General features: G+C 47.4%; 1 protein-coding gene across 12 annotated transcripts in view; it reads right to left on the bottom strand.

The window, feature by feature from the left end:
• The window catches only part of USP4 (ubiquitin specific peptidase 4), a 39,687-nt gene that overhangs the window by 1,581 nt on the left and 13,043 nt on the right, over positions 1-25,063 (bottom strand). For 3 of the 12 annotated variants that reach the window (XM_086368050.1, XM_086368054.1, XM_086368053.1), the window contains exons 7-20: positions 20,054-20,194; positions 18,916-19,033; positions 17,605-17,778; positions 15,726-15,884; positions 14,335-14,559; positions 13,305-13,388; positions 12,331-12,425; positions 9,468-9,659; positions 8,694-8,782; positions 5,468-5,695; positions 3,867-3,937; positions 3,497-3,615; positions 3,014-3,163; positions 1,884-1,987 (exon numbers count right to left, since the gene is read on the bottom strand). In XM_086368050.1, coding sequence (XP_086224176.1) covers positions 1,884-1,987; positions 3,014-3,163; positions 3,497-3,615; positions 3,867-3,937; positions 5,468-5,695; positions 8,694-8,782; positions 9,468-9,659; positions 12,331-12,425; positions 13,305-13,388; positions 14,335-14,559; positions 15,726-15,884; positions 17,605-17,778; positions 18,916-19,033; positions 20,054-20,194 — 1,949 coding nt within the window. Of the gene's footprint in view, positions 1-1,883; positions 1,988-3,013; positions 3,164-3,496; positions 3,616-3,866; positions 3,938-5,467; positions 5,696-8,693; positions 8,783-9,467; positions 9,660-10,291; positions 10,382-10,735; positions 11,048-12,330; positions 12,426-13,304; positions 13,389-14,334; positions 14,560-15,725; positions 15,885-17,604; positions 17,779-18,915; positions 19,034-20,053; positions 20,195-25,063 lie in introns of all 12 variants that reach the window. The other 9 variants (XM_086368051.1, XM_086368055.1, XM_086368056.1 and 6 more) reach the window with 7 other exon arrangements.

Raw genomic sequence — 25,063 nt, 5'->3', positions numbered from 1 at the left:
CTCAGTAACAATTCCTCACACCAGTCCAAGTATTTTCCAGAGTGAACACTTCCGGTTTTGATTTTACACTTTCCGAGCAAGATGTGTTTACAACAACAGTCCCAGCAGTGATACCCGATTGCTGCTCTACTCAGACTCTCAGAAACGACTGAATCTGATGGAGATCTGGTTTCTGGTCTCGACCTGCTGCATGGCTCTGGCAAGCTGTTTAACCATTCTTCGCTGCAGTGCTTACTGTACCAGGCGGTGGTGAAGAACACAGGACAAAGTGACAGAGAAGGTGCCAAGGGCCTGTCCCTGCTGTCCATGCTTGGCAGAACAGTATCAAAATCACGGTGTTCCAATTGTGGACCCAAAGTGGGTCTGCACACAACCAGCCTAACCTGGATAAGGAAACTGAAGCATATGGAAGCTAAGTAACCTGCCCAAGCAGTACGTTTTTATGCCAAAAGAATTAAAAATGAATACATGGGTCCAGTATGAATGAATACAGATATCAAAATTAATTTGCACAGAAAAAAAGTGCTATAGGATGCGGTATGATCACAGGTATTCCAAGTAGCCACTCTAGAAGAGTCCCAATTTTTAGACAGGCACAATTTTTCTTTCCCACCCATTCCTACAGCTAGTTGGTAGTCCTGTGACCAAGCTGTAGCCAATGAGACGTATGTAGAGGAGTTGAGGGGGATTTCTGGGAAGTCTACTTAAAAGGGAAGGTCACGCCCTTTTTTCCCCTTCTTCCGATGGCCTGGAATGTAGACCCGAGGGCTGGAAAATGAGCAGCCATCCAAAGGCAGGAGGTGATATGGTAAGAATAGAGAAGCAGGAGAACCGACTTGGGCCAACAGAAAAAGCTTACCAGTACAGGGGAAAAGACTGGGGTTTGGGGCAGTTCATAATCCACTGTGAGGGTAAATGGAACTAACACCTCCCATGGTGTCATCTCTTGGGATCCTGACACGGGGTGTAGTGGCAGTTCTCATGGTGCAGATGCAACAGAGGAGACGTGAGGAGACCCAGCTCCTCACTTCAACATCACTAAGACCTTTCCATGAACAAGTAACCAAACAGACTAGTAAAAGTATAAATGTGAAATTAAACCCACACATTACAGACATTTCGCAAAATAAAGTAGAGCAAAGTAAAAAAAAAAAGTAAAACGAACATTCTGGTCCCTCTCTTTCTAGGCTGTCCCCTCTCCTATCACAGTTTGCCTTTTGTTTCAATGTACATAGTTGTGATACTACTTTCTGTAATGATGCGATTTTGTGTAGCTGTTTCCCCTGAACACATCATGGGCATTTCCCCACGGTATTAATAATTTTATTTTGCAATGGCTGTGTGCTCTTCCATGAAGCACATGGAAAATACTGCCAGCTGCTGATCACCAATGCTGTTACTCATTTTCCACTAGTGAAGTGAAGTCGCTCAGTTGTGTCCGACTCTTTGCGACCCCATGGACTATAGCCCACCAGGCTCCTCCATCCATGGAATTTTCTAGGCAAGAGTATTGGAGTGGGTTCCCATTTCCTTCTCCAGGGGATCTTCCCAACCCAGGGAGCAAACCCAGGTCTCCTGCATTGTGGGCAGATGCTTTACCGTCTGAGCCACCAGTATAAATGGGTAAATATCTTTGTATATGAAGCTTTTCCCCAAAGTCCAGTAATTTCAGAAGAGTAGATTTACTGGAAGTGGATTATTGGATTAAAGGATATGAAGCACCACCCTAGCAAAACAACTGAGGGGCAGCCTGCAACTGGAGGCCTGCAGAGCTGTGTAAGTTAAGTCCTTAGGGCAGTGGCTGGCACACAGGGAAGGCTGGTGACAGATGAGTGGCCAAGGGCGTTTCAACATCTCAGAGGGGAGCAGATGCCAGTACTCACAGTGGCCAACCCCCATGGCTCCATAGTGATTGGACACGGCGATAAGATCGTACACATATGGCCTCGCTGACGGGTCACAGACAAACTCCGACATGTTCAGACCTCTAAGCACAGAAAACAAAAAGAACCCTTCAATACCTTAAACTGTGAGAAGTCAGAGCGATCTAGCCACCCCTTTCATAGCAGGAGGCCCTCAGAGACTGCAGAAAGAACAGATGAAGAGTCCAGACAGAAGGCGCCCTGGGGTCTTGCTCTGACCACGGACATGTTAGGCTGGAGAAGGGAAGCCTCCTGGGGAATTCCAACCCCTGACAAGATGGCAAGGAAGGGCTCTGGGCACAGACATGAGGACTGTTGCAACTGTGTAGAAACGGCTATTACTGTCAGAATCACAGTTAGTGCCATAAAAATGTAAGCTAAATACCAAAACAGGCCCCTCAAAGCATTTTTTCCCCTAATGTTTTATTTCTAAAATTTTAAATATACAGAAAAAAAGAATTTGACGACAAATACCTCTATTTGTTGACTTACTGCCATCTAGGTCCTCCCACTGATATGTCTTACACTGCATCTATCTGTCTACCCGTACACCTGCCCCTGAAGAAAGCATTTTTAAATCTGCATGTTGTGGGCAACGCCTACCTTGCTGACCGATTGTGTCACCTACACTCTGTACCCTGGGACCTGAGAGGACCCAAGCAGACAGCCAGTCCCAGCCCCTGCCCCAAGGACAGGACTGCGATGGATCTGCACCACCAAGGGCGGCCCCCAGCAATCCAGTTCTCCCCAGCAGATTACTCCCCGGTTCCTTGTGCCCCTGCATTAACGTGGTGCAGCACATTCGTGTGCTGTCCTACTGAGTCTGGGCTCCCAGGAACCAAGGTAAGAAGACAGGTAAGAAGACCAGGTCAGTCAAGCAGCATAGGGACTCAAGAGGGGACGTGGTTCTACCAGAGAGACTTCCCCAAACAAGGAGGAGAAATGAGCCTAAAATCTTAACTGCCCAGAGCCCAACAACACACACATCTTAATGCAGAAAAGCCTTTGGTGGCAAAACACTCTATCAGTGCCCAGATGGTCTGCCTGGTTTTTAATTTTCCCCAAAATACCACTGCAGCCCAGGGACCCACCTGACTGGGAACTCCACGACTGTATCAAGCTTATCCCTCCAGTATCTATTGTAGGAGAAACGTTTGAGGTGGACCACCAGGATCTTCGGCAAGGACCACAGGTCAAACTTCTTTGTGGCCTGCTGGTGCTTCTTACAGTTGGGACAGTACCTGAAACAAAAACCTCTGCTAAGTGGGGAGGCGGGGAGCCAGGGAGCCAGGGCCACCTGGGCACACAAGCCTGGGGGTAACCCCGTAACATCCTGTCTTGCAACCATCAGACTGCTTCAGGGCAGCGAGGTCTCTAAGCCACCTTCCCACAGAGGGTGATGGCCTTCTGAGGCTGGAAAGCACAATTCACGCAGAAACACCTGTGTTTCTCTGTCAGCCATGTACAAAAGTGACGGATCCAAATGAAAAGGTTTGTGTTACACAGATGGCCCCAGCAGATCTCGGAGCCCCAGGGTGCCTGGGCGCCCCTGCTCAGAGTGGGGAGCTGCCTACCAGGGGTCATGTTCCCCAAGGGTCTCCATGGTAGTGAAGAGCTCGATGCAGTCCCTCAGGGCCACCGCTGTCTTCTTTTTCTTCTGAGGTTGCAACATGCTGACGTGCTTCTCGTACGTCTGTGAGGAACAAAGTGCTGAGTTGGCTGAGGAAACAAAACCTCACCAGGCTGAGCCACCACCTCATGAGCTCTCATGCCTGGAATATAACGTACTTTCTGGAGCTGCGAGGATTTAATAACAAAATCTTTTGCTGCTTTTCATTCTCAGTCTAAAAGATAAGCTGTGAAGCCGGCTGTGGAACTGGTGAGAGAGACCTCCCCAGAGCAGAAACCAGCACTTCCCCTGACCAAGAGTCCCGAGTGACCTACCTCAGATTCCTGTTCGTTGTAGTAGCAGCTCCGGGTCTCACTGTCCCAGTCGATGGCTAGCGTGGACCGAGCTGTGGAGGAGGACCAAAGTGTCACTCGCTACGGAAAGGCCAGCAACAGGAGAGGCTCTGCCAGCGACGGGGGGGAGGAGCAGCACGCTCAGGCTGTGTTCTAATACCTGCCCACCCAGAAGCAGCCACCGCCGAGAGCAGCGCTCTGTCTGGGGCCAGCCAACCCGGAACCCCTGGGCCCCAGAGCCTCTGGCAAAGACTTCCTCCGTATACGCTCTAAAGACTGTGATATGCTCTAAAGGCTGTGATACACTCTAGACTCATGGAACGACACAGAATTCTGAAAGGACGCAGGTCGAGATGGAGTAACAGTGATTGGCTTCTCCTCTCTTCTTAAACCACAAGAAAACCTGACAAGATACATAACACGACTGTTTCCAGACACTGAGTATTAAGCAAAGCAAGAGTGAGATCCCTGAAAGAAGGCAGAAAATAAGGTGATGCCCACATGGCCCACGCTTACTGCCTGAAGGCATCTTCCAGGCCATAGCATAGAAGGAGACAAGGGAGATTTGATTCCTGGGTTGAGAAGACCCTCTGGAAAAGGGATAGGCTACCCACTCCAGTATTCTTGGGTTTCCCTAGTGGCTCAGCTGGTAAAGAATCTGCCTGCATTGTGGGAGACCTGGGTTCGATCCCTGCACTGGGAAGATTCCCTAGAGAAGGGAACGGCTACCCACTCCAGTATTCTGGCCAGGAAAATTCCATGGACTGTGTGGAGCTGGGACACGACTGAGCGATTTTCACTTCACACTAAACAGAAGAAGCTGCCCAGACACCATGGAGCTACAGAAAGACTGACAGACATAGAGATCCAAAGCGATCTCAATAAAGCTGTTTCAAAAACTCAGTATTTTTAAGTTTTTTGTTTTTTTTTTTAAGGGAAGAAAGCAAGGTAGCTAGCTGGAGAACATGTAGCAAATCTCTTCTCTAATGAAGAAAGTTAAAGACACGAGATGCTTTTGCAGCTCCCTTCCTGACCCTGGGCGGGCACCTTCATCATCCACATGCACTTTCAACACACAACACACACTCCATGTGGATGTCCCTTCTTGTCTACAGATCAAATCAGGCTCCAGGTAACAGCCTGTGAAATCCATGCGCATCCTCTAGACTGGCCGCATCTCTAGAGTATTCTCATGGAACAAAAGAAATCTGCATTTATTCTCCTATGTCCGGGGAAATGCTGCCACCTAAGGAGGGTCACGAGAAGTGTTATCACTGACAGCAAAGGTCCCGAAGGGTGGTGGGACTGAAGGGACAGCGTACTTCATTCTGAAGTCATCAAGGACTGAAGAGAAAAGCCTGACAAGAAGGCCGAGGAAGCGGCGGCAGGAAGGGCTAGAGCCAGGTTCCGTTTCTGAAATGGTCTTTGGGGAGCTGCCAGCCAAGGATCACTCAAGTGTCTGTCCCCGGAGTCACATGATGACACTACAGAAGCCCAATGTGGTGAGCGCTGAGTACAAAGGACTTTCCAGTAGACCCTAAGTCCCCCAAAGCCGAGTTTGCAAAGTCAGAGAAGGTGCTTACAGTTGAGTTTCAGTAGTTTCCCATCAGTGGCAAGGGAATTTATGTCAGCTGTGCCATAGGAGTTCACGAGGCTGAAGGTAAAAAGCCTTCTGGGGCAAGGCCGGCCTTTGTTCTTCTTTTGGGTGGCCTCGCCGTGGTCACTTCCCGGCTCATCGTCCCCACTGCCCTCCGTTTCTGAGAGCTGCTCTCTGCCTTCTTCCTGATGCTCCATTTCTTCTTCATCTTCACCTAGCACACAAATGAGAAAGAAAAAAAAAACAGTGTACGGAACATGCCACTGTTTCAACGCTGAAATTTGTACTTCATGCCTAAGTGTGGTGCTTCCTTCCAGGTTCTGTCCTGTGCATGGGAAACTATATACACTTCTCTGCATTCACAAGGCACTTAAATTCACGCGTGACCCTCTTCACAACCTGGTCAGCAGGCAAGAGGGCACTGCTATTCCACGAGGAGGACGCAGGGGCCCAGAGAGGTTCAAGGAATCAGGCAAAGGCACAAACCTGAGTCAGCAATCCTGCCAGTCCTAAACTTGGGCCTCTTAACACTTGGTTACTTTACTGGGCTTCACCTGACACAGTCTGACTCTTTAACTTGATCATTAGGCCAACAGAGAGAAAAGGACCAAATATTTATTTTTTTTGGCCACACAGCATGTGGGATATTAGTTCCCTGACCAGGGACCGAATCTTCGCCCTGTGAAGTGGAAGCACAGAGTCTTAACCACCGGACCACTAAGAAAATCACCAAAAGACCAAAATTAAACACATACTCAATACTCAGGAAGACAGGCTGGTAAGAAACAATTTAAATGCAAATTTTTAAACATGATAACACAAATATTAAGTGAAAATCTTCAGTTCCTCCACAAGGAACCTGCTGACTCTCTCAGCAAGTATTTCCTGAATGTCCTCCAGGTGCAGCTGCCATGACAGGTCCCAGTAACAGGGCATACAGGATCCTCCCCTCCTTTTTTCTCTTTATTCCTTTGGATTGCCAAGTTTCAGGAGTTTTAAGAAGGGGAATTCCCTGGTGCTTCAGTGGTTAGGACCCAGTGTTTTCACTGCTGTGGATCAGGGCTGAATTCCTCAGCAGGGAAGTAAGATCCTGTAAGCCAAGTGGCACTGCACAGCTCTCCCCCACCAAAAACGAGAGAGAGAGAATTAAAAAAAGAGAGAGAGAGACAGAGCTTTAAGAGGCACTGTACAGACATACACTGATGAGTATTTTTCCCAGAAAACTGGCTGGTACATATGGCTGCAATAAAAAGATCCATGATCATATTTTTTGCTGTTGGGCAGCCAAAGGGGAAAGCTTAAGGTATCAGGTACGTCATTTCAACAAAGATGGGGACAACTCCAAAAGGTGATGTAAAAGTAACAGGGGAAGAAAAGATTCAAAGTAAGAAGTTTATATAGTCAGGGAAATAGCAGTAGAAATGGAAACTGATGAAAAGAGGTCAGATGTATATTGTCCATAAAAATTCACTTTCAAGGACAGTGTGTCTTGGGAGTGTTCATGAGGAAGGAAAAGTCGGGCCCAGGATAATGCAGCACAGTTCCCTGCCAGGCCCCAGGAACAGCAGAGCCATGGATGAGGGTGTGACATGGGTCCCCATGAACAGGGCTCTGAAACAGCCAGTGTGCACGAGACTGCCAGTCCCAGCTCTCACAGAGGTTCCTTCCCTAACCAGCTCACTTCACTCCTGGAGCAGTGGCACTGCGCCGTTTACACCCAGCCCTGCCAGGGATTCAAGACTCAGCAGGGCAGCCACCATGGACCTAACAAGCAGCCATGACAGTAAAGAAGTGAGAATTATTTCAACATTAAACAAGAGTTTGAAGCCTACGCACCAAGACTCACTGCTCGGATTTGAAAGAAGGCAGTAATTCTTCCTAATTAGGAGAATGACAGATGGAATGTCTAAGAAACTAGGCTAAGTGTGTAACAACAGCAAATACTTACATGGTGCTATTATTAACTGAGCATCTAGCATGTGCCAGATACTCTAACCACACTACCTCATTAAATTGTAACTTCAACTTTGTGAAGCTGTTGTCATCATCCCATTTTGCAGATGGATAAACCAAGATTCAAAGGTATGATACAGTGACTTCTTGAAGTCCACCTCCACACCTCAAGCTGGGAGTCACAGTGCCACAACTTCCAGAGCACCAAGAACCTACAAGTCACCGCAGGTCTGCTAAGAGAATACCACTATCCTCAAACATCTCTGCTTGTGGGACTTCTACACAAAATATGCTCCTGTTCGTCCCTAGTGGGATGAGAACATGATATTCTGGGCAAGAATAGGAGTATGATTATAATAGACACATAAATCACTAGGACGATTTGGAACATCCTGCCAGGACCAAGTCTATGGTTGTTACTTTTTTAATGTCAATTTCTCACTTTTCGAGACCCTTCATGTCATGCAGAAATGTGGGCATTTGCAACTGAGAATTTATATATTCAGCTCTTTGCGAAGCATAGCAATTGGAGGACATTTCCAGTTTTATAGGAATAAAGCCACCAAATCAGTCACCTAGGCCGCCCAAAGCAGGATGACAGCCACAATGCAGGTCAGACACAGTTTACTGTTCAGACGAGCTTGCGAGCACAAGGCCACAGGAGGACGGCAGCGAGGGCTCTGGGTTTCCTACAGTATGGTTACCCTACTGCTAATCCAGCTGTGGCTCTTCACTCTCACAGCAGGAGCTGTCCAGAGCTGGCCACCACCCGTAGCTTCCTGGGTAGAAAGAAACACCCAAGAGAGCCTGTCTCTGCCTTCTGACAGGCTGGGAGGACGCCTGGGGCAGCAGCTGCAGCACGGTGATGGGGAAGGGCCAGATAACAGCTCTGCAGACAGAGCCGGGCTGTGGAGGCAGCCGAGTGTGTATTCAGCAATCCCAACAGAGCAGAGGCAGATCCTGGCTCTGCTTCAGGACCATGGGCAAGTCACTTGGTCCTATTAATGCTTATTGTCTCCCTGAGGTGAGACCCAGCCTCCACGTCTAAATTCCATGAGGCGTCCAAGGCAGACAATGGGCTCTGCCAGAGCAAAATGGTGCAGACACGGCTGTCAGGTCTGCTCTCTGGACTTAGCCCCCAGCACCCTCTTCCCCCTGCCTGCTCAGAGCCTCCCTCTCCCAAGTGTACAACACCTTTAGAAGAGGGAGGCCAGGAGGGGTTTGACTAGTCACAGCCCCACACCGAGGCACGCGCTCACCTGCACAGCCGCTCCTGGAGCCATTGCAGGCTCCCAGCTCCAAGGGCGAGCTGCCTGACTCATCAGGCAAAGGCTGTTTTATGTATCGGCTGGAAAGAAGAAAGAAATCGTTAGTTGCAACCGTTCACTATTTTTCTCCTCTCCTCAGCTGGAAGTTGTTCCTATATATTTGGGCATTATATATTCCTATATATTATATATTCAACTATTCACAAAGCAATTTATGTAAATAAAAGGGCCTTAAAAATCATGGTATGGCTTAACACTTCAAGAAACTGAGAGGAATCCAAGAGATAAGATGCCTAACTACCAGGTCACTGAAGACTCTCAGAAAGTCTGTTCCTAACCTTTGATGACTGTTACATGGCACCCTCATGTAAAAAAAAAAAATTCCCAGTAATGTTAACGATCAGCTTCAGAATGATGGAGTACTTCGGAAACTGTACTCAAAAAAAAAAAAAAAAAAAAACAAAACTGTACTCAAATATAAAATACCATCAAAGCACCAGACTTCCTCAGGCAGGTGACTGAGAAGTGTGAAGACATGACTCCAGGGACCAGAGGAGCCTGAGGTGCTCAGTGTCATGTGCTTCAGGTATGCCCGTGGCCTGTCCCAGAAGCACCTGCCCCTGCCCTCCCAAGGGTCACCACGATGGTATTTCTGAGAGAAGGGAGCACAGCAGGGCCACACTGGCACTCTGCAGGGGGCAGTCGCTGCGACTACTGGACATCTCTGATGTTAGAGAACCAGCAAATGGCATTCCCCCCACCAACCTGATGCGCTCACAAACCGCCTGGTACAAAGACTCGAGGGTGAGCTTGTGCTTGGGGACAGAAACCAGCAGTGGCTGCCCGTACAGCACTGCCCCGGTAGAAGTGCTCGACGGCCTAGATTTCCTCTCCCTGAAGTACACGGGAAGCGTGACACACTCAGAGCCATCCGGGGAGGTGCTGCAGACTTCGTACCTGTGTCAATCACACGAGAGAGCACTTTTAATGGCAGGCTCCGATGAGCGATGGAGATCCGCACTTCAGCTACATGGCGGCCAGGACTAGGGCTACTAGAACAGAGCGTTCTTCAGTACAGAACGTGAATAAGGCATTTCCAAGAGGATGCTAGAGGCTGGGTCAGGAATTTCAAGAGGGTCACTGTCTGTCAACACGTGAACCTATACCACCGAGGCCCTGGGGCTAACGTGATCCTCCTTCCCACAGCCATGGCCTTCAAGTCTGTGCTCCTTCAACTGGGACTCAACACAGACTGAAGCTGGCATCCAGACCATCACCTCAGACACAAAGGCACATGGGGGGCCCAGCCACCAAGTTCATCTTCCGTGACCCACCAAGGAGCTCAACTTTTAGAAAAGGCATTCTTAGTGCACTGCCCTTTGATCAAACCAAATACTGTACAGGACGTATACCTAAAATAGAAAGCCAAAGACTCTTCATTTCCAATGAGAAAGCAAATTTATAAATCCGTTGGCCATCTTTGTTCAAAAACACTCAAGTAAAAGACTCAGATTTAATTTTTTCAAAAATCAAGATAACCAATGAAACTACTAAAAGACAAACCAATGATTTTGAAAAATGTGTCTTACTTAGCGAATACATGGGAGATTTATAGATGTTTTATCCTGGAACAGATGTTACCAAAATTGCTGGCAACCGACTGTAGTCTTTCCCTCTTCCTATAGGGGGAGACACAAACTTACTGATTCAATTCTCGAAAACTAAACACACACACATACAACCCTCCCCAGATGCCTGACAAACAGTCCTGACTGCAATATGTGCAGGAGTTCAAAGAAAAACTCACGAAGACGGCTAAGATGTGCTCTAAGGTAAGAACCCTAGGGTCCAGCAGAAAGGTCAAGAACGAAGCCTTGAACCGGGAGGCTGGCTCGGGATCCAGTCCCCCTTGCCTCTCGCTGGCTGCGGGGACCAGGCCAAGCGCCTAAACCTCTGTTTATTCAGGGACAATGGGATCTACCATCTACCGTACAGTGTGGAGGTAGTAACTAAGAAACTCAGTCTCACAGTACCTCACATGCTCATGAAGTATTAAGTGCTCCAACTGTGTTTTCGTAAGACCATTATCAACTTATCATAACAATTTGCTTTCATAATGACTGGCCCTCAAGCCCTTGGAAAAATCCTCTGTGGGTGGTTCGCCAATCTTTCCACAAGGTGATGCCCCAGTTCTTCTCAGTTTAGCTATGTTCGAACATTAGTCTCTGGAGTTGAGGGAGACTGTGTTGAGGACTTGGGGTCAGAAGTGGACAGTCCCAGCTCTGTGGCCCCTCCATCTGTGAAGTACGGGAAGGTGGCTGGGAGTAGGGCAGCAGCCTGTGCTCCTGTGTGAACGGAATTAAGAATCTTGGGTGTGGTTAAGAACGCTTCCTTTTAGAGTGACCAGAAGTTACAGGCCCCAGAAACATAAAGGGAAGGAAATGCCTCCCTTGTGGACTGTATTCCTCAACCCAAACCAAAAACCAAAACGAAAACCAAACCCTGAAAACCTCTCTCAGCAGAGACAAATTTCTGAGTGAGAGGGACTGAGGAATATGCAATGCAGGTGTGGTCCCCATGCAAACTGCTCTGACAAGCGGCTGCTGGGGGGTGCAGGCAAGCTTCCGCTCCACCCCACCCCACCCGGAAGAGGGATGGACACACACACAGTCACACACACAGTCACACACACAGAGACACACAGTCTCACACACACACACAGTCACACACACACACACAGACACACACACACACACAGTCACACACACACAGTCACACACACACAGTCACACACACACAGTCACACACACACACAGTCACACACACACACACACACACACAGTCACACTGAGCAGCCCTGAGGCAAGAGGACTTGGGAGGGGCTGAGGAGATGGGCTGCAGTTGGAGTGCACTGTCCCCAAAGGGATGAGAAAATTCCATCTGCTGCTGCTGCTGCTAAGTCACTTCAGTCGTGTCCGACTCTGTGCAACCCCACAGACGGCAGCCCACCAGGCTCCCCTGTCCCTGGGATTCTCCAGGCAAGAACACTGGGGTGGGTTGCCATTTTCTTCTCCGAAGCATGAAAGTGAAAAGTGAAAGTGATGTCGCTCAGTCCTCCGACTCTCAGCGGGCTCCTCCATCCATGGGATTTTCCAGGCAAGAGTACTGGAATGGGGTGCCATTGCCTTCTCTGACTTAAATCGACTTTCCCTGTTATTCTGAGATGGCACCAGTGTGAGGACCCACTACCTATGGCTTGGAGAAAGAAAAACCCCCTTCCTGTACTGTGTCCCTTCTCCTGTCTTCCCATGACCCCTCACAAAGCTGTGACTCTTCTTGAGAAAAGCATTTCTGACAGCAGTATCATCTGCAGGACCACTGAACAGGCTTTCTTAACAAGGAGCAACTGCTGACAAGAGCCTTGCCCACGCCGAGAAAAGGTATCTGGATTGCCTAGCTCTGAGTGCCTGTAGGCACTTAGCACTGGTGGCTGCCCACAATTCTCTGAATGTCCATCTCATGCGCTCAGGGGTCAAGGCAAATCCACCAGCTGCCAGATCTTCACCAACTAGGCAAAGCCTCTGGAATTTTTCCACTGACCCCACAGCAGAAACCCCTAAGTACTCACACAAAAATGTCATCCCGAGGCATGATGTGGTTTAAACCTTCATCCATTTGGAAAATCTTGTGGAACCGGTGATTATACACATCTGTGACCACCATCTAAGAATCAACAGGAATAGCGTACTTAATACTCAGGTGCAGATGAAAAAAAAATGTGCTGCAGGGGTGCTGCTTCCAGAGAGATTACAATGTGGCCAGGCCCAGAGCTCAGGCGTCAAGGGCTAATGGAGAGCAGCAAGGCTGTCGCCAGCAGAGAACATGCCGGTAACACCTGTCCCAAGGTTTATGACAGGATCTGCCCTCCAGTGGTGGGAGTGGTGGGAAGTGGCTGCGGACCAGAGACCAGTCGTCATCCAGATCGATCTGGGGTGTTCCCTGGGGCTGGAGGTCCCCAAGCCATCCTCACATACAGAGGAAAAGAGCAAACCCCAACCACCAAGACCTACAACTTGACACCAGCAGGAGGTGCAAGGGGAGTGGGGAGAAGGGCATTGACCAGGGCTGGGACAGGGGAGGGGCTGGGGGGTCTCCAGGAGGAGGGGTCCTCATGCATGGAGAGGTCTTCACTTTCCCCACCTCCACGTGGGGCCAGGCTCAGCAGAAGGGCCAGCATGAGCAACTGTTTTAAAATAAAGATTTCCTTTGCGACAGGAAAGAAGGTGAAGCTTCTCACAATACAGATGAGGTCAAGGTCAGGTAAGAAAGGGAGGGGAGGTGACAGCAGAGTCCCACTCCTGGCCCTCTGACCACAGCCAGGTGTCCTCCATGATGGAAAGACTGTTCCAAAGGCCAGAAGGGACAGTCTCAGCCACACTGAGCACAGTGAACAGGGACCAGGATGTCAGAGGCATCCAGATACAATCACATGTGCTGGCCATAAGAACCAGCCCCCAAAAGTGACTAAAAGTTTGAAAACTAACTCCAAAGGACTATGAAATGCCCCCAATAGGCAGAGAGCTACAAAACACCCCGCCTTACGTTTTCTGCAGCAATGCCAGACAGCTTGGAGAGAGCCTCACACAGGTCGGACACGGCCCCCATCAGTGGCACAACCACACGGTACTGCAGAGGAGAGAGAGGAGGGGTGACGAGGGTGCTCTGGAGAGGAGCGGGGAGATGAGCTGGGAGGAGCAGGCACCATGGAGGGTGGAGGTGCCCGTGGTGAGGACAGGGCCAGATGAGCTGCCAGCAGAGCGAACGTGGAAGTCTTTGGCCTCAATGTCTGTCTCTCTATTCAGGCAGCACCACGTAGAAGCTGGGCCATCTCTTTCTCTGCTACACATGGCTTCGTTTTTTTAACTTTTTGGAGATGGTCACTACTTCCTTTTAAAAAAATGTTAAAATTCTACAAATTGCCAACCAGTCTTTGTCATCTTTCTTTAGACAGAAGAAAATAAAACTAGAAGCAGCATGCAGTGAGCCGCCAGCTGGGCTGAACACCTTTCCATCTAGCCTTTTGCTCTGGCCAGGCTCTCCCAGTTGATTCAGGGGTGAACATGACCAAGGAAAGTACTGTTTCTAGTTCCTTAACGTTCAGATTTAAGTATTTTGTAGCAGATCAGCCAGGTTCCTTTAGACAAATGAATGAAGCATGGGGGAAAAGGTGACAGCAGAGCCCAGAGGACCTCCACAATACACATTAAAAAAAAATTCTTCATTCATTGGGCTGTCCCGGGCCTTAGTTGTGGCACACAGACTCTACTTGTGGTGCATGAGCTCAGTGGCCCTGTGGTATCTGAGATCACAGCTTCCCAACTAGGGATTGAACCTGGGAACCACACACTGGAAGGCGGACTCTGGATCACTACCTGGAAGTCCCCATGATGTGCTGGAATGCCACGGGATTACACAGAGGTCTGATGGAGGACACAGGCACACGCTCAAGGCAAGCACCAAGGGATTTCAGAGGCAGCTGATGGAGCTCCTGTCGTAACAGATGGAAGCAGCCCCACTCTGGGTCTGCAGGCCTCTCACAACAAGGTATACGTGAGGGTGCCGACTCTCTTACCTGGGTAGGCCTGCAGCGAGGGTCGGCAGGAACTAGGAAGATCTCCATAACTCGGTCTTTCTTCAAGGGCAATGGGAGAGTTAGATAGCAAAATGGGTCAAAGGTCACAGAAACCTTAGCACATTCTGGGCAAACCAATGTAGATTTGAAGAGGCCATGGAACGTGTCCACGATCACAGAATCATTCCTCAACCTATGATTCTCCCAGGCTTCCTTTGCCACCACCTGGAAGAAAGGAAAGCGGATAAATAAAACATTCTCAACATCTCCCAGTTCTTAACCTCTGCACCCGGAATGATTCACAGCAAAATCTGAGATGGACTGTGAGGCAGTCTGTGTAGCCAAATACTGGGTCCAGGCCAGTGAGGGCCAAGACTGCTCTTAGCACACCAGACTCACTGCACATGCCAGCCCAGTCCCACATGTAACAAAGTGCGAGCACAGGTTCTGGGACAGAGACGAACTGACAGCACTGTGGACACGTGGGCCTGCCGGGGGGGACTGTCTCCTAAAGCTCCCAATAATTCAAAGGCCCTTCAGGGACTTCCCTGGCGTCCTGGAGTTCAGACTTGGCCTTCCAAAGCAGGTGAGTGTGGGTTCAGTCCCTGGTCAGGGAGCTAAGATGCCACATGCCTCTTGGACAAAAAAATAGAAAAACCAAAAACAGAAGCAACAAGTTCAATAAGAATTTTTAAAAAATGGTTCACATTAAAAAATACCACTTGAATTTAAAATTAAAAAAAAGCTGCTTCATGAGCTAGCTCATGGTTTTTCCTTTAAGATGTGAATTCTACTTTGAAGTATTCACATTGAAGGGACTTCCCTGGTGGCCCAGTGGTTAAGACTCTACATTTCCACTGCAGGGGTGCTCCAGCCTTGAGCCCTGGTTGGGGAACTAAGATCCCACAGGCTACACAGTGCAGCCAAACATTAAATAAGTAAGTTAATTAAATAAAAATTTAAAGCATTCATATTGATCACACCAATGTGATAGGATAACTTAAATACTAAATTCCCTCTTTAGAGATCCGAAAATCAAGGCAAAAAAAAAAAAAGTGCCCTAAATAATATTATTAACAAAATACTTTTAACAATCATAGTTGGATTTTAATGAGAGGAGTAATAATCCCAAAGGCCCACACTACAGGCACTTTTTTCAGGGGCTTCCCTGGTGGCTCTGATGGTCTGGTATACCAACAAGGAGCATCAGAGGTAACCAGAGTTAGCCCCTTTGTAATCTGCAACACATTTCTCTATGAGACTGCATGTCCATGTCACCAATAACAGTGAGAGAAAACCAGAGCCCCGCCACCAATACTCTGAGACCAGAAGAAGGCCCCTGGAGGTGGCTTCTGTGGAATATTTTTGTCCAAAAGTCTCTAGTATCATACCGCATCTGGCCGCCCATTGGCATCCTTCAGCTCTAGGTAGGGTTTTTTCTTCACACGGTTCAGATCTTCATGTAAGCCATCTAGAAGAAAGGCTAAAAGCTCCTGAGAGTCTTGTTGTTGGTAGCCAGAAAACTGAGGGGCAAAACGTCCCACCTGAGTCTACAATAAAAGCAACCATATTAGAAGGTTTTCAGTTATAAAGAACCAGGGAAGTCAGATGGGAAACTGTCATCAGAAATAACTTTGCCGTCACCTAGGACCAGAAGGAAGAAGACCCTTGGTCCAGTAGTCCCATTAACTTCGCAAGGGCCTAAAGGCAGGTAGTTCTCACCGGAGAGAAGAGGGCTAAGATCTGAAATTCAGGATGACTACAGATTGGGAACCTGAGCCACCACCTTACAAGTAGAGTAAACACTGACTCCCTAACTACATCTCCATGAATCTTTCTCCAACTTCCTCCTTTGGTTCAGTCTCCCTAAGAACTTCACAAATGGTACCTGCATCAGCCAAAGGAATCCTCCTGTACGTAAGAGCCCTCCTAAGGGATAGAGAGCTTGGGATGGACATGTACACACTGCTATATTTATAATGGAAAACAAACAAGGATGTACTGTATAGCACATGTACCATGTTTCATGTTAAGTGGCAGCCTGGATAGGAGGGGAGCTTGGGGCAGAATGGATGCATGTATAGGTATGGCTGAGTCCCTTTGCTGTCCACCTGAAACTATTACAACATTGTTAACTGGCTATACGCCAATACAAAATAAAAAGTTTAATTTAAAAAAAAAGAGAGAGAGAGCCCTCCTGGCCATAAATGTCTGCCCTGTACTGTTCTACGTCACTGATCCTCAGAATGCAGTGCCCAACCAGTGGCATCAGCAATACCTGAGCACTTGACAGAAATGCACGTTCTCAGGCCCCAGCCCAGACCTATGGAAACAGAAACTCTGGGAATAGTCATTTACACGTGTTGCCCAGGGATTAATGTGACCAAGAGGATGGAAAGAATCTGTTTTCAATTTTAATAAACAATATAAGGTTTTAATTTTCTCCTTGAGCTTAGGTGCTATTTTTTTCCCTCTGTGAATCAGATGCTTCATTAAGTCTCCTTGAACCAAATAGGATTCCCAGATTTCACCACATGGAGGCAAGCCACGTCTCCCTCGGCAGGAACATTCAGAGCAAAGGAAGAAGGAGCTGTTTCAAGTGCCCACTGCAGTTCACCCACCTCCCCATCTCCCTAACTGATGGATCCAAGTGAGAACTGCCCCTCACACCACCTTCCCAGACTGTCAACCGAATTCCTGACTGAAGGGGCTAAACTGAAGCCACAGTTGGTGTAAGTTCCAGTCTCAGAGAATCTGGAAGAACATCTCAGGTAATACTGGATATTAGGTTGAATTTTTATGGTCTGGTTTAGGGTACCAGCCATTTAAAGTGGCTCAGCTAGTAAAGAATCTGCCTGCAATGTGGGAGACCTGGGTTCAATTCCTGGGTTGGGAAGATCCCCTGGAGAAGGGAGCAGTTACCCACTCCAGTATTCTGGCCTGGAGAATTCCATGGACTGTATAGACCATGCGGTCGCAAAGAGTTAGACACTACCGAGCGACTTTCACTTTCACTTTTTTCACGGTAGAATACGGCATTCTGAGCAAGCAGCTTACAATACAAATGGCATCTGAAGAACCCTCATCCCAGAGGTGAGGGTTAAGTCACTTAAGATAAGTATGTGCTAAACGACTGAACAGAAAAGAAGGATCTGACCATGCAGTCTCAGAGCCCATCTTAATGCCAAAGTGCAAGTAAGGGAATACTTCATTACAACATTAAATCACTCTCCCCAAAATAGGAAAAAGGAAAGACATATATCAACCCACCTTGAACATGCGAGGTGCCACGTGAGCATCCCTGCCAGACCACATCTGCTTAATGAGCTCTGCGTAGGCCTCTGCAATTTCCCCTTTCATTCCCAGGGGGTTGTCCCTGTTGATTTCGGCTTCGTATTCATCTTTGAGAAAGTAGTCAGTCAACGGTGCTGTGTTGCTTAAGCACTGAAAGAGAAATGATCACAGCTCACACGCCTTCTGGAAAGCACACAGACACACAGGAAAAACCCAGTTCTAAATGAGCAGTGAAGGTCACTCCACAAAATGAAGGTCACTCCCTTCAGATTCTCTGGAGGGCTCACAACAGGAAGGCACAGTCTCTCAAAGGCCAAGGCTGGTGGCCACATAGTGATGAACCTTCCAGGAACACTGTCTTGAGACAAGCTCACCACCTAAGAACTGTCTCTGAGACAAGCTGAGAGCAGAGGCCATTGATCCCAAGTGCCTGATCACGCAGTTTACTCCTTCACTCTGTCAGTATATTTACAGACACTGCTTAATTTTTCAGGTGTTTAAAGCAGTCTGGTTTTCCTAGCACAAACCCCTCCCGCTTGTTATGTGTTACTTTTACTTAGACCTTACTGATTTTGATTTGCTAAAATGTTATCTACATTACCATATCTCACAAGTATAGCAGCAAGTAATCTGTATTCTTTCCCTATAATATACTGTAACTGTAAGGAGAATTACTTTCAAGTGAAGTCTATGAGTCTGAGCAAATTAACAAACTGAGGGTCATCTTTAGGGACCCCCAAACTTGCAATGGTGTCAGAAATGAAGGCAGTTATTAGGGACTGTGCCCTCTTAACTTTGTAGCTGGGCTCTAACTCCAGCCCATGACCCCAACAGTCCCATTACACAGTAAGCACCCAATAAATATTTGGTGGATGAATAAATGAGGTTTCAACCGGCATGAGCTGAGATAGCTCACTGGTGAAGATGGTCAGCCTCAGGCAAGAATACAGTGGCACGGTACCAGCTGCTCTGAGATCTCATCCCATTAGAAACCAACCAGGCATGTATTTCAGTACTTTTTGAGATCATTCTCTAAGGGTCAACAAAACTCAAAATATTTTCACTATAAAACCAAACCAAACTGAGAAGACATTTTGAAGCCAGGAACACTGATGAGGCCATTCTGTACCACCCAGTGGCTATGCACTGGCAGATTCCTGAAGTACTAACCATGGGTCGTTAGGGACCCTGGAGAGGATCCTCCCAACACCGCAGAGGCCACTCCCACCCCAGCCTCAAGTACTGTGGAGACCCGGTGTTAACTGAGATGGCAGCTCTCCCCCTTACCTGCAAAGCGGAGTTCATGAAGCAGGTGTTCCCCAGGTTTCCAAGTCCGCAGAGCCCAGGTTGGACGTGAGTCAATGGGGACTCCTGACAATTATACGAAGCAGAGAAGCCAGATCCACTGGAAAACACAACCCACACCAGCAATCAAGTGAGTGCTGCTCACATGCCCTCAAGATGCCTCTTGGGGCTTCACCTGGGCCTCTAGAATTCTCACTTGATAATGACCCCATGATATAAATTCTCTTTACTCCCCTCCCCAGCCCTCCAGCTCCCCCAACCCCCACCTTGACCTGACATGCTGCTGCTGCTAAGTCGCTTCAGTCGTGTCCGACTCTGTGCAACCCCATAGACGGCAGCCCACCAGGCTCCGCTGTCCCTGGGATTCTCCAGGCAAGAACACTGGAGTGGGTTGCCATGACCTGACATAATAGGTGGTAAGCACATCCTTAAGGGGAAGAGATGCCGTTTGAATCCTCTGCTCTCTAGCTTTATTATGGAGAAAGAAATGGCAACCCACTCCAGTATTCTTGCTTTGGAAATCCCATGGACAGAGGCGCTTAGTGGGCTACAGTCCACGGGGTTGCAAAGGCTTCAGCAAATGCTAATTCTATATCCCTCCAGAGGGCTAACTGCCAGGTGATTTTGGGGAAGAGCACTGTGGTTACCAATATGGAAGCCTGCGCCTGCCAACACCCACCCGGCCACGCTTGGTCTTGGCAGTGCCTGAGTGTACGTGCACTCTCTCTCTCGCCTCACCTTCCTCTACCACTCTATCTGCACTCTACGGGAGGTGCTCTGACACACCTGGAAAAAGGATCACAGACACACAGAGGAGAAGCAGGCAGTCCATGCCCCACCCCCCCAGCAGCTGACAGTCACCCTGATAACCATTCTGCCAGAAGGCCAGCCCATCCCTTCACAGACAAACGCAGTGATGGGAAACATCAGCTGGTAGGAAGACAAGAAACGTACACCAGAACTAGGAAGCACTCTTTACTGGGGGGATGAAATGGAACGAGAAGCCACGTGCAGCGGGTTCTCACGGGGAACCTGAGTCCTGCATGTGCTCAGGGCAGCAGCAGAGGAGCTGGGAGGGAGGGCCCGGGAGAGGAAGGAAAGTGAAAGGACCTGCTCTTACCCCCTGCTGACACCGGAGCTGTGCATCCCCGAGGTGTTAGTGCTATCACCATTTGCAATGGGAGAGGCAGACACTGAGGAATAGGGACTTGCTGATGATTTTGGAGAGGTAGTAAAATTTCTGCTAGGCGCAGTGCTTGATCTGGGAGAGAGAAGCAGAAACAATGCTACTGACTTTGTGCACAGAAGCAAGTCCTCTTTAAGGCTTGCTTGAGAAGAAGGTGTCTTCTCAAGAAACACATGTTCTCCACATTCAGTTATTTAAAATTAATTGCAAATAGCCCGTTTTCATGCTACTTCAAGGTAAATTTTTATTGACGTGAGAGTAAAGAAATTAATTGGTCTTCCTGTCTCATTCATCCACATGGTCATACACTGAATCTTTCAGTGAGATAAACCACAAGGCTGACCTTCAGGGCATCCTGGTTTGATTGATAAATCATCAGCTTCCCTGAATTATAAGAGTTGCCAGTGAAAGAGAAAGAAAAATGGTGATAAGAGATGAATTATCTCAAAACGCTAGACCTAAATTAAACAGATGGCTGTAAGTACACCAGAACACGAAAATGGCAATTTAGTGTCACTGTGCTATTCCAGGCAACTGCTTTTGTTTCCTGAAATTTACCAAAGTGAAAAACCTCTCTGTTTCAAACTTCTGTTTCAGTATTTTTCAGAGTGTCTTATTTTAGATTTATTCATAATTTTGGACTAATTAACTCAAGGACTAATTGCCCCAAATCTTAAATTGACAACAATTTTATCAAGTTTTCTACCAAAATCCACATAAGACAGGTAGAAGAAAATGAGTTATCTGCAATGTTTCAAATACGTAGTACAATGATGATTTTCCTTCCAGATTGGGAGTTATTTTTAGAATAGAGAAAATAATTAAGCTGGGTTGTCCCTGCAGAGTGCCCAGCCTCATTGGATCTGATGTCAACCAGGGCTCCCTGTGAGAAGAAAGTGGGGTGTAGCAATAAAGATGAGCGATCCTGTACCCACACTGCAGGCAGATGTCAGGGACTATTGAGGGGCCTCAATGGGTGTCAGGAACTGAGTTCTGCTTCACACTCTGAAGTTACAGCAAGGGAAAGGGAAAGAGGGCTCCCCAGGCTCTCAACCACCCACAGAAATGCACCTTCGCTAATCCTGAAGAACATTTGCTTCACTGAGCCTCATCTTCATGCTGCAGAGAAGTCCAAGAACTATGGCAGCTCCTTAAGTGAGGCCTGGCAGAGCCAAGGGACACACTCTTATGGCACACAGGGGACTTCAACAAACATCTAAGGCCTGTCCCAGGTGCTGCCAGAACGCCCAACCTCCTATGCAGACAAGTCGCTACCCAAGGCTGGGCTCATACAGCAGATTCTGTTAACTCAGGTCTACAGATACTATAAGACAGTGAAATTCAATTTCTGACATACAAACCTCAAGGCACATGGCTTAATACTCCCTTTTTTAGTCATCGTTCACTGGTAACTTATTTTATTCTCTGAACTTAAGAGGGCAAAAATCCATATAAGGCCATTACACGTATTCAGCATCTGTCAACTTCTTAAACAGACAACCCTTCTGGTTGAAATGAAAGAAAATGAGAAAAATTTTATTTGACATTCATATACAATGTTTCAGAAAATAGTGCCAGTAGTTTTCAGAGTAAACTCAGTCAAAAAGAAACCCAGGGACTTCCCTGGTGGTCTGGTGGTTAAGAATCTGCCTTCCACTTCAGGGGATGCGGGTTCAATACCTGATCAAGGAACTAAAATCCCACATGCCTTGTGGTCACACGCCGCAATGAACGATGACCCAGCTGAGATCCAACACAGCCATAGGTAAATAAAAAAAAAAAAAAAAAGAAACCTAATGATGACTATCTAAGGATATGTTTTATATGCCTGAAAACTTACATAATACAAAGTGCTCTTTGTTGTTTTTTAAACTCTACCTTCGAAAGACAAATCAAAAAGTAAGACCTCTGTACACAATGCCTTGACCTGTACCTGGGAAACGCTTGGGCGCTTGTCACTTGTCAGGCAACTTGCGAGCACACCCGAGGGCACTGCGAGCTGGGAAGCAGGCAATGGTAGGAAGGAGCTGACATGGGGCAAGACCTCACTACCAACTGTGACCGAGTCTCATGCCACGAACATTCTGAAAACAGAGGCTACGTCTCCAAATAATGGTCCCCCTGCTCCCAAAAGATACTCTGGCCAAGCCTCTGGTCTCCTGGCACCTTTCTCCTGAGGCATCTCCTGATCCCAGGCACACCAGGTCGTTACCATCACACGGAAGCAAGCACTGACCAACGGCTCTGTAACACTCACGCCTGCCCTCCTTGCTCCGTCGCGCTCTGCCTGCCTCTCAGACGCTCTCCAGGCTGAATGCTATGCGGAGGAGTCCACTCTTTAAGTCTACCCTCTAAACCCAGAGCCCAGCATCTGGCATTATCCTTAAGACAACAACCAACTAGTAGCCACAATCCTCACCGCCTTCACAACATGCTAGGCTGTGATCTTCCCCACACACACCAACACTGTTAACAAGAGCTAGAAGGAGATGATGGAAAATAAATAAATAAATAAAGGGGACGGTGGTACAGAGCTAACTAGGCCTTATAGATATCAGGCAAGTAAAGTTAGAATTAAGAAAGAGACAAAAAAATTGCGACCGGATCTACAGAAAACCTTGGCAGAACAGAGAGGTTGGAGTAATCCACAGAAAAGGGAAAAAAAATAATTGCAGATGCTCACAATTAATCAGGTGGCTTTAACTGGTGAAAAAAAAGCTGAATGGAAACAATTTCATTATGCTTTCCTCTTGCCAGGATACATGGAAAACTGATTTTATGAGTGGGTTGTTTTTTTAAAAGAAAAACAGTGATTAAGCCAATCACTGACATTCCCTGGATGATATATTGACTTGACATACTTTTCACATTCCCTCAATTTCATCCTACATCTTCTCTTACAGACAACACGTTACTGAACATTATTTTTAAAAAAAATTCGATTTGTCTTTTGAATAAGCTGAACGCATCCATAGGTATTCTAATTACCGTTATAGCTGGACCTAATTCAGTCTATGTTTTTTAATTACCATACTTTGCCGTTGTTTTTTCCCCTCATTCTTGCCTTCCATCTCAATTTCCCTTTTAGATGACAGTTTCCTAGCTGCATCCTATGGTGCTGTGATTTAGAAGAGGAAATACATGCTTTGGTTTGGTGCAAGGTTCTTGGTACACAGCTTCTGAAATTGTTGCAATGTCTCAAGTGGTAAGAGGAATGGGAACATCTTTCGTTACATTTTGGTCTTCTATCTTTGGCTCCTGAAATTGCTCCAAAGTGATAAAGGTGAAAAGTGTCTGTTGTTCCTCCGGACACAGATCTTTCACCCACATCTCAATTCATGCATATGACTTTTGGAAAGTTCCAAAGGATTGGTGGGGGTGGGGGGCGGCTTGCTGCTGGCCAGGGGAATCAACCTTGTGATGAGAAGGTTGGCTCTTTTGCCCTTACCCCCCCACACCCACCTCTGGAGAGGGGAGAGGGGCTGGGGATTGAGTTCTGCCACCAATGGCCAAGCAGTTGAATCAATTCTGCCTGCTTACTGAAGCATCCACAAAAACCCCTGAAGTATGAGTTTTGCTGAGCCTCCAGGTTGGTGAACACACGGAGGTGCTAAAAGGGTGACTGCCTGGAGAAGGCACACAAGCACCTCACTCTTCTCCTGCATCCTGGCTATCCATCTCTACCACTTCACTGTTCCAGAGTTATACATTTCCATAATAAAGTGGTCAAATAGCAAGCTACCTGAGTTCTGTAAACTGTTATAGCAAAGTATCAAGCCCGAGAAGAGGGTTGTGGGAACTTCTGATTTACAGCCAGTGGGTCATCAGAAGCACAGGTTAACACCCTGGCTTTGGGAGTGGCATCTGTAGGGGAGGCAACCTGGTGGGACTGAGCCCTGAGCCTGTGGGGTCTGATGCCATCTCCAGATGAACAGCTGCAGAACTGAGTTAAATTGCAGGACACTCAGCTGGTTTCAGAGAACTGATTAGCATGAGGGAAAACCCTCACATACTGGGTGGCTAGAAGTACTAGTGGAATAAAGTTGTTGTTTTGGTTTTTTCACCTCCCAATAGCTATTCTTCCATTCTTCTTTAGTTTCTAAATTCCGAGTTTTAGCTAGACCCCTTGCAACTGCTGAAAGGCATTTCCCAGCCTCCTTTGAAGCCAAGTGTGGTCACAGAATTTGCCAGAGAGGTATAAAGGGCCATCTTCTATGTGATTTCTGAGAAATATCCTTACAAGGGAGGGGCACGCCCTTTCTCCTGATTCCTCCTCAGCTACCTGAATGCACATGGGATCGGTTCAACTACAGCGGTCACCCTGGACCCTGAGGTGACCACCTTGGGAGCTGAGCCCACACAAAGCAGTCACATGGCAGAGCAGCCGGGTTTCTAACAGCAGCAGTACTGCACTGTCCTCCTCAGAGATTCTTTTTGGAAAGATGTGTGTGTACCCTACTTAACAGACTAATTTTCAGGTCTTTCTTCACTGCTAGCAAACCTTTCCTAATCAATACAACATGTTAAATAAAAGACATAAATTCTACTTTTGTACTTCTGGTAGTTATTCCATTAACTTATTAGGATCTGTTAACTATTTTTCTCTTTCCCCATCAATTACTTCAACTTACTAACTACATTTCCATCTCTCTTTACTGCCTCCTCTCCTCACCTGTCTTCCATGTCAGGATTATTCGGTATTTACTTCTGGATTGCTATTGATGCAGGCTTTCTTAAACCTTTCTTCTTAACTATTACTAAACTTTTTATTGAAGTGTTACATACAGAAATATATAAATCATGAGAGTACAAAAGTGAAGACTTTCTTGGGAATTCCCTGGTGGTCCAGTGGTGAGGACTTGGTGTTTTCACTGCTGAGGCCCGGTCTGATTCCTGGTTGGGGAATGAAAATCCCACAAGCCATCAGTATGGCCAAAAAAAACC

The sequence above is a fragment of the Bos grunniens genome, chromosome 22, assembly GCF_055505025.1.
Source record: "Bos grunniens cultivar Pamir isolate PY7600 chromosome 22, Bosgru_T2T1.0, whole genome shotgun sequence".
Taxonomy (NCBI): Eukaryota; Metazoa; Chordata; class Mammalia; order Artiodactyla; family Bovidae; genus Bos; species Bos grunniens.
The sequence above is the reverse complement of the archived record's forward strand: the minus strand, read 5'-3'. Positions and strand labels throughout refer to the sequence as shown.